This window comes from Hylobates moloch, unplaced genomic scaffold (assembly GCF_009828535.3).
Source record: "Hylobates moloch isolate HMO894 unplaced genomic scaffold, HMol_V3 SCAFFOLD_1, whole genome shotgun sequence".
NCBI classification, from domain to species: Eukaryota; Metazoa; Chordata; class Mammalia; order Primates; family Hylobatidae; genus Hylobates; species Hylobates moloch.
Window position 1 is genome coordinate 123,677,488 of NW_026652276.1, and position 9,630 is coordinate 123,687,117.

General features: G+C 56.7%; 1 protein-coding gene across 1 annotated transcript in view; it reads right to left on the bottom strand.

Moving 5' to 3' along the window:
• The window catches only part of ADCY1 (adenylate cyclase 1), a 144,957-nt gene extending 135,338 nt beyond the window's left edge, over positions 1-9,619 (bottom strand). The window contains exon 1 of the mRNA XM_032758145.2: positions 8,972-9,619. Coding sequence (XP_032614036.1) covers positions 8,972-9,610 — 639 coding nt within the window. The 5' untranslated portion in view covers positions 9,611-9,619. The remainder of the gene's footprint in view (positions 1-8,971) is intronic.
• Between the last annotated feature and the right edge of the window lie 11 nt (positions 9,620-9,630).

Here is a 9,630-nt window from a genome sequence, read left to right on the forward strand (position 1 = left end):
CAAAAAAAAAAAAATTAGCCAGGCATGATGGTGCACTCCTATAGCTCTACCTACTCTGGAAGCTGATGCAGGAAGATCACTTGAGCCCAGGAGTTCAAGGCTGCAGGGAACCATGATAATGCCACTGCACTCCAGCCTTGGCTATAGAGAGAGACCTTGTCTCAAAAAAAAAAAAAAAAACCAGGGCACAGTGGCTCACACCTGTAATGTCAACACTTTGGGAGGCTGAGGCAGGTGGATCACCTGAAGTCAGGAGTTCACGACCAGCCTGACCAACATGGAGAAACCCTATCTCTACTAAAAATACAAAATTAGCCGGGTGTGGTGGTGCATGCCTGTAATCCCAGCTACTCAGGAGGCTGAGGCAGGAGAATCGCTTGAACCTGGGACTCGGAGGTTGTGGTGAGCCGAGACCGCGCCACTGCACTCCAGCCTGGGCAACAAGAGCGGAACTCCATCTCAAAAAAAAAGAAGGGGGAAAAGAAAAGAACACTCAGGTGGCCAAGCACCAGGGAGCCAGGCCAGCCAAGCACCATGCATCTGCATTTTCTCAGGCTGAGCCACTTCCCGAAGGCTGAAGAGTCTACCTCAGAGAAGAATCTACTTCAGAGAAGGAAACAAGGAAACACTGTACTCTGATAAAAGAGCTGCTCTGTATTTTTAGAATCAAAACAAAAAGTTGTGCTCAGATTCAGAATGTGCTACCAGCATGGACTTTCTCCTCTGCAGGGCTCGGAGGCTGTAGTGTAGGGCTCCCAGCACTTCTGGGGACCCCATCACACTGCTGGCAGCATCCTGCCCACCTGCTCCCAGGTTCCTCTAAATGTTACCAATGCTCTTGCACTTGTATGCACACACAAGCATACACGCATGGAAACACATGCACATGTAAGAACACATGCATGCACACATGCACATGGGCATGCACCGACACACAAACATGCACATCCACACACGATGTGTACACACAGTCACACGTATCCACATGCACATGTGTGCACACAGGCACATGCCCACACAGAGGCCCCACCCAGAGAGCTGTGTTCAGGCTCTATGAAGTCACACCCAAGCTCTGGGAAGCAGACAGCTCTTCTCAGCTCCAGGCTTTCTTCCCAACCCAAATTGAAGACAGAGCGAACACTAAAGCCTGCAGATCAAAGCAGTTCCTGCCATCCCTTTAATCCAGGGAGATGGGATTGTTCCAGGGACTGTGCTGCCTTCAGCACAAAGCCAGAGCTAGGCTGCTGCGGTGGGCTCCTATTCTCCTTGCCCTGCCCCCAGGGATTCCCCCACACCTCTTATATCCTTCCTGGGCATCTCGGCATGGCAGAGGGAAACACACATGGGGTAGGAGGACAGATGGGACCCCCTTAGCAAAATAATGCAGAAGACACCTCATGCTCCACTCAGAAAAGAGCCCAGAGCAGCCTTAAGAGGGCACAGGGAGCTGAAGGGTTAAAGGGGACAGTGGAGAAACACTGGGAGGCAGAACAGGAAGACTTGGCGGTGGAGGCAGGCCTCCCACCCCACCTCCCACCACCCCCCCACCCCCGCCAGGTGCCTGCCCTGGCCTGCACTAGAGAGGGGCACAGCCGAGTGGCAGGCAGCCCCACTCCCTTCCCTAAGGAAGGCTTTAGAGTCCTAGCCCCGTCCCTGCCTCCACAGCTCCCAAGGGGAGTCCCATGTGGACATGCCTGCCCTCCCACCAGCCCTCACTACACTTCCGTGATGCAGGTAAGGCTGGCAGCCTGGCTTCCCTTCATGGCCAGATTCTGAGATTGCCAAGGTCACGGAGCTGGAGGTGCGGGAACTGGGCTTCAACCCAGGTCTCTGTGGTGGTGCTGCTGAGACACAGGGCACAGGCTGCCCTCCCTCAGAGACCAGGATGGCACATCTACTCAAAAGACCCACATACTAGTAACAGTGAAGTGAGTGTAGGTGAGCATGAGCATGTGAGTGTGCATTAGTTTACGAGTGTGCATGTCAGTGCACTTATTGTGAGTGTGCAAATGTGCATTGCTTTGTGAGTGTGTGAATCTATAAGTGGGTGAGCATGCATGTATTTGTGAATGTACTGTGTGTGTGAGCTAGTGTATAGGTACAAAATGAGTGTGAGGGTGCATGTGAATGTGTAAGTGCAAGCACGCAAGTGGGTATGGATGTGTGAGTATGCACTGGTTTATGTGTTTGTGTTTCTGTGTGATTATGTGCATGCATGTTTGGGGGGAGAATGAGTGTGAGTGTATGCATCTGGGAGGGTTTTTGTGTGGGTATGTGCATGTATGTGTGTGTGTGTGTGTTTATGCGTGTGTATGAGCATGTGTTTATGCATGAGCATGTGTGTTTGTGTATGTTCACGCAAAGAGGAGGGATGGATATAACTCATATGCTCAAATGGAGAGCAGGAAAGGTCTCTTCCCATTACCTTGCTCAGCCCCTCAGGGTAAAGGGAGGAGCCTGTGGTCGTGTGAGCTCCCCAAGGGGGTTACGTGGACATGGCTAGGTGGCCAGGCTGCTTCTCCTGCCCAAACCATTGCCCCTGCCACTTCAGCCCCCATGCTGCTTGGGGCTCAAAAACCTGGCTGAAAAGGGGTCAGCCTGGCATGATGGCCACAGGGATGCCAGCCTCCACTGTGGACACATGGCCACCTCCGACTGGGGCTGTTCCACAGGGTGTCTAGTACAGTTGTCAGAGAACACTTGGGCTAAACAGACTATGCCTGCCACCTGCATTCTGGGGGTCTCTCCCAACATTTGATCAAGACCAGCGCCTCACTGCAACTATTCAGTTTTACTAAGTCAGAGACTAACTAGTAGGTCATCAGCTACATACAGCTATGTATGTAAGTGACGGTAAGGAGTAGGTCCCACTTCACTAAGCCCAGAACAGTGTGGGGAGGACAGGGAACGCCTCCCAGGCACAATCCATTCATATTAACTGGAGGATGTATCTGTTCTACAAAACCACAGGAGGGAGCTACTGTTCCCTTTGGTGAGGGAGAAACTGAGGCATGGGGATCATCCCAACCCAAAGTCACACAGAATACACTAGAGCCCCTGAAATGCCAGAAGAGTCACCCACCTCACATGCCCACCAGCTTCCGTATGAGTCAGGAAATGGTCCAAGGACATTTCCGGGCATCTGCAGGAACCTGTGAACCTAAGGAGTTGATCCTTCGCCCTCTCAACCTCAGAGATGTGACAGGAGAGGGACATCGACCTAAAACCACCGTGAGCCCCAAAAGGGCAGGCAAACAACTCTAAAAGCCAGTGATGACAGTGGCAAGCGGACATCACTGACCGCAGCCTGCTGAGTGGTGCCCTCAGGTCCTCACACAGCCCCCAGCACACTCCCACCTCCTGGTGGCCACACTCGGCACTGCTCTTGGGAGAAAGGGCAAGTCCACAGTGTGGTTTTGCCCCACTTGGGCCTTTGCGGGACTCGCCCCACTACTCTCACTCGCTCGCAGCCCTGTGCTTGGTCCAGTGACCCTGGCTGAGCGCCCAGTCCACAGGGAAGCTGCCTCAAGCGGTTAGGCCTGGTCTGTCCCCTGTGTACACCTTCTAAGGTCACCTGAATGCCCTGCCCTGTGGGACTACAGTCTGAGTTATTGACCAGGGTCTCCCCAGTAGACTGCAGCTTCCCAGAGGAAGGGAGGTCTTATTCTCCCGGTACCCCAGCCCCCAGCTCAAGCCTGGCACCTAAACACCGTGGGGTCATGGGAACCAGCGTAGAGAGGCAGGGAGGCCCCAGCAGCTGCAGACTCCACCCCTGTGTCTGCTCCCACTCTTCTCAGGTCCGTGGAGGAGCTGCCCCCCTGCCCCGCAGCCCACTGTCCACCAGTGCGACCAGACTCAGCGCGTGTCTTGGGCTCCTTCCACAGTGCAGCCCCTGCTGGGCACATTGTGGAGGGGCAGAGAAAAGCCCCTGGGCCCACTGGACCACCTCAGAGGTGGAGTGAGTGGGAGCCCCTGGCCCGATGCCCAGGACCATTCTCCCTCTCTTTTGTCTAGACTCATTTCCTGCGCACCCTCATCCCAGCTGCCCTGACAGGGGCAATTCTAGAAGCTTTTTATGTTAAAGTTAACTGCCCTCGAGGGAGGATAAGCCAGGGGGTGAAAGGAAATGGACCAGGGGACCACCCACCCCTACAAGAAAAACAAAAACGGGGGGGGGGGGTGAGGAGGAGGGGGGAGGGCAGGTTCCAGGGACATGGATGTCCCCTGCTGTTGCTCCCTAAACACTAAACACAGGCCTGTGGGCAATGTGGAGCTGGAGGAAGCAGCGAGGCTGCGACAGGACTGAAGCCAGAGTCGGGAGCACACTGTGGGGGCCATGCCCAGGACAGCAGCAAAACTGACCTCAGGAAGAGCGTCCAGCCAAGGACAAGGAGACTACCTTCAGGTCTCCAGGCCACCACACAGCAGGGGGCAGGGAAGCCCACTCCCTGCCTTCACACAGCCTGACCCCTGTGCCAGGAGGAGCACCCCACCTGTCACCCTCCCTGACCCGGCTCTAACCCTAGCCCTGTCGCTGTAGGCAGTGGCTCCACCAAGGCAGATGGATGCACAGCAGATGGGTACTCCATGGTGACAGGACCAGGCTGTGGGCCATGAGGATAAGGGGGCCAGTGGGAGGGGAAGTGGAGGAGGGGTCCATGGGGGAGTAGGGGCCAGCCACAGAAGGTGGGGCCCAGCCAGGGGAGGGACCAGCAGCAGGAGGGGCTGGTGGGGGAGGAGGATCCCAGCTGGGGAGGAAGGCCCAGCCAGAGGAGGGGCCAGCAGGGGAGGTAGGGCCAGCAGAGGGAGAGGCTGGGGAAAGGGAGGCAGGGCATGGGGTTAACTGGGAATTGACAGCATGTTGGGCAGTGGGCACAGGGCACACAAAGGCATATGGGGCACAGCCTGAGGGCTGGCAGATTGGCATCACCAGCGCACACCTAGGCCACGAGCTTTGCTGTCAACGACCACGTCATCCAGGTCCCTTGCGCCCTAGGATTCTGCGTGCTGTGGTTAGGTTGTTTCACCTCCAAGCAACCAAGCCATGGTTCTGAACCAGAGCTCAGATATAACTGGGGCTGCACAGGGAAATTTCAGCTGACTCCCATTTCTCCGTGATAATCGTGATTTCTGTTATCCTGCCTACAGCTAAGAACTCGGCAGAAACTGAAATGTATTTCATTTACATTGATAAGCAACCAAATTGAAAGCATATAATTTGCACACTGCAATGGATCCTTACTACCTCAGAAAAAAATTAAGTAAAAATACAATATCCTGATTCCCACTGGTCAAAAAGTGGGTATTTCGAGGCAGTGCAGAGTAAAGGAGCAAAGGGAGGAAGCTCAGAGCTGGCAGAGACCAGGTCTTCCTCTTGCACACATGTGCTGCACCCTGGTTCTCCCCAGGCAATGCAGGGCGCAGGGTGGGAGGCAGACCCCTGTGGGAAGGACTGGGGTCCTGCCCAGGCCCCCCTTTCCCAAGATTCCAAGCTGCTCCCTCTGAGGCTCTCTGAGTCAGTGAGTGGCATCACAAGAGGCCAAGCCCAGACATCCAGTGTCTCCCTTTCTCCGCCTTCCTTATCCCCCATGTTCCTTGGCACTCACCCCTACCCCACCCCCATGATCTTCAGCCCACCCTGGCAGGCCTTGCCCCTACTGACTGTGAGCAGCCATGGATGTCTTGAACAGGATGCTTTCAGTTCTGACAGGTGCTCAGCTAAATAAAAATGAATTGTATTTCATACAGGTACAATCAGTGACCCAAAAGCAAGGGGCTGGGAAAGGAAAGGAACTCAGTTCTGGCCACTTAGCACATATTTATGGATACCTCCTCAGCGCTGGCCCAGGTAGGAACGAGGCTGTTTCCCCTAAAGACCTCTCTGCTCAGGGACATCAGCATCAAGCACTTCTCCGGGGGAGGAGCTAAGCCCTAGCTACTCAATTCCACCTGTGCTAATAGTCATGCATGCTAGCTTTCAGCGTTCTCTCCTCTGCCCCCCAGAGTCCTGGGGCAGCTTGGGCTTTACAGGAGAGGAATCAGATGCCCCAAAGCACCCAGGCTGCATTCCCAGAGCCCTGTGCACCAGAACTGGAACACGAATGCTGCAGGGAACCCTGAGAGCCTTGCTTCGGAGGGGCAAAGACTCTGGAAATAAAACACAAGAACTTTCTCCATAGCTCAGAGCAGGGACTCGAACCCAGGCCTCAGAAAGCGCAGGCTTTTTCCAGGCTTCCTTGGGGCTATCCTTGACAAGAACGCATTTGGGTCTCAGAGAAAGGGGTGGGATTCAAGGGAGGGAGCTCCTTTGCCCCATGGAGTTAAGCCGACTCTGGAGCTCACTGGGCTGACTAGTCACCTGGCTCAGCACCAGAAGATCACCGTGGAGATCTCAGACTCTGAAGCAGCATCCTGCTATGTATGCAGTGAGGGAAATCCCCTGCAAAGATTCCTTCGTTCATTCACTCCATTTTTCGTCCTCTTTGGGGCATCCACTCCATGCCCAGCATGGCTACTACCTGCCCAAAACGCTGTGTGGAGGACAAGGTGCTGTCAACGAGTGACTGCACTGCACAGTGACACAGGTCTGAATAGAAGTGGATGGTAAAGCAGTGAAGAGCAGCAGAAACATCAATGCTGTGTAAATGTGTGTGCTGTCTTCTTCACCATCGCAAGCACCAAATTGCAGAGCTCATTAAGGGCAGATTTCACAGGCTCCTGGAATTCTCTAATTGGAAAACAGAATCCCTGGGAATCATCTGTCCTGCTCCCCCCACTGTAAGTTTCCCTGCATTGACGCCCCATGTTTGTCAATATCACTACCACCTGTATAGACACGTGGACTTGAATAGAACATTCTAAAGAGGCCAATATGTGCTTTTCCAATAGGAAGTGTTTGTCTTCACTAGAACCCTGCAGGGGCGCCGTTCTGCCCTTTACACAGGTGAGAAACCCAAGGCTCAGTGAGGTAAGGCTTTGGTTTGCCCAGAGAGTCACAGCTAGCAGAGAAACCCAGATGTCTGCTCCCTAAGAATCCTTGCTCCCAGGATGGGCTTCCTTGCCCACTACAGTGACAGTCACAGGGGCTCATCTTATCCCAGGGGGAGGGGCAGAGCTCTCTGTGTCCAGAAACTCCTTTATAGACTCTCTCCCCTCTCTCTCTTTTTTAATCTTTGATTCTCTAAAAGAAATGACTAGAGGCTATATAGGAAATGTCTTTATTTTTAAAAGAGAAAGACAATAACGCAGCCTTTTATTACACCAACTGACTCCCTGGTGTAATAACACAGAGAATGCAGTGTGGTTGGGATCCCCGGGCCTGCCCAGGGACCAAGCTCAGCCCCTCCCTATTCCCGAGCTGCCCTGGCATCTGGTGAGATTGGGGAGGCTGTCTTGCGGTTGCGGGTCTGGCTGTGGGGGCCAGCATGAGGCCCAGGCTAAACACAGACAGATGGGGGGTGGGGGCCGTAGGAGATACAGGAATGCCCCCTGAGAATGGTCAGGCAAGGCCCACGTGCTGCCCACAGGAGGCTGTGGAAGAGCCTCCTTCACCTCCAGGACATGAAGTCCTCTGGCTCCTTTCCCCTTTCCTCAGCCTTCAGCCATCCTTTTGTGCCTCTGCCCTTCACCTCTACCTCTCTTCCTCTCTTCCTCCGACGCCCTCTTTGACAATTCTCCATGTACTCTTGTCTTCTTCCCTCCCGCCCCTGCCCACGGGTTGAGCACATGCTGGTCTCTCTCTGACCCTAAGACACAAGTCCAGTGATGTGTCTATCCCTGTGCCAGGTTGAGCATCTCACGGCTCCTCTGACTGTGTGCTGCCCCTGGCATCACCGTCTAAGGATGCCTCCTTAGATCCTTGGGTGCTGGTCCCCTGGGGCCGGGCTGTGGGACTCCTTACCACCGCCCTCCAGTTATTCTTCCCTAATCTCCCTGGATTCAGCTTCCCCTCCGACCCCTTACCTCTCCCCAATTTGCTCCCACCACTGCTTCCTTTCGTGAGATGGGCTCCCCCACTCCATTTGATTCATACCATCCCCCTGCTAAACTGCAGCTAGAGGCAGAAACAAAACCCTCCTCAGGGTCTTCCAAATCTCCCCATCCCCCACTTCCCAGCCCCATCCCCGCGGCCCGTTGGAGATGGGCACAAGGGGAAGCTCTCAAAGCCCCGCTGTGGGGCAAAGACCTCTGGTCCACGTCCACCTCCGGGCAGTTGGAAGAGCAGGCTCCTCCAGGGCCCAGGAAGAGTCCGCGGGAGGCAGACAGCGTCCCCGTCCTTGCAACCATCTCGCCCGCCCGACTGGGAAGACAGTGACAAAGTTCGGGCGCAGAGAAGGCAGGGTCAGGGCAACCGCCGAGTGGCAGCGGCAGGGACTAGACTGTGTTTGACCTTGGCAAACCCCACTCTTTCTGGGCCGGAGGCATGTCCACAGTAGGGTGGCCAGCAAGGCTGGAAATGCCGAAGTCCTTTCCCACCAACCATATACTCCCCTCGGGTCCGCAGGGCTGGGAGGCGAGCCCAGTACGCGCTCTAGGTGCGCAGGAGAAGAGCCCCGCGCTGCGCGCAGAGCCAGCCTTGGAACTTGCCCTGGGGGTCTGCTCTCCTCGCCCACTTTCAGTCCCTGTGTGGGGATGGGTGCGGCAAAAGACCGGCGGACGCCTCTGGCCGCCGTCTGGCCGCTCATCAGCTCCCTGACCTTGGCCAAACCTTTCTCTCTCCACACCTGTCTCCCCTCTCCACACTTCACGCCAGGGGCGCTTCGTGGATTGTAACTCTGAACAGAGCCCTGGCCGGGGGTGCCAGCCCCGACTGCGTCCCCAACTCGCTGGAGTGACCTTGAACACACCCCCACTCGGAGCCTCAGTGTCCCCACCCGCCGCATAGGAAAAAGCGCGCCCGACTGCGGGCAATCCCAGCATCGTCCCAGCAAGTGTGTCCGAGACCAGATGAGGGGTGCGCGGCTGCACTTACCGTCCTCCAGAGACGTGGGCGCTTGGCGGGGACCAAGGTGGCTGTGACCAGCAAGTGCGACGCAGCCACCACGAGCCCAAAGCCGATGGCCAGCAGGCTGCGCACGGGCAGCAAGGCATAGGACACGAAGGTGACCAAAAGGAGCTGCCAAACCCCTTGTTCGGCCGCCGCTGGCCCCCCAGCGGCCCCGGCGGAACCCCGGGCGGGGCCGCCCAGCGCGAAAGGACAGCAGAGCAGCGCGAAGGTGAGGCTGAAGAGCAGCGCCAGCTGGCCGACCTGCTGCAGCTGAGGCACCTGCAGGGACCGGACGTTGGTTACCACGAGCAGCGCCAGGAAGAGGACGCAGTGCACCGGGTGCGAGCCCTTGGCCAGGCCGGGCGCGGGCCCCGGCGCGCCCAGCAGCTCCGCCAGCGCCAGAGCGCCCGCCAGCAGGCTGAGAACGGCCAGCGCCTTCAGCGTGGCCGCCTGCTCCAGCCGCAGCGTGTAGCCGCGGAACAGCGCCTCCAGCTCTGGGCAAGCGAACTCCTCGTTGCACGCCCGGAGCCCGCGCCGGCGGCTTGGCCCGGCCGCCCGCTCGGCGCCCCCGGGCTCGCCCGCGCCGCCTCCGCCGCCGCCTCCGCCGCGCGGCGCCCCCGCCATCTCAGCGCCATGCAGCGGCC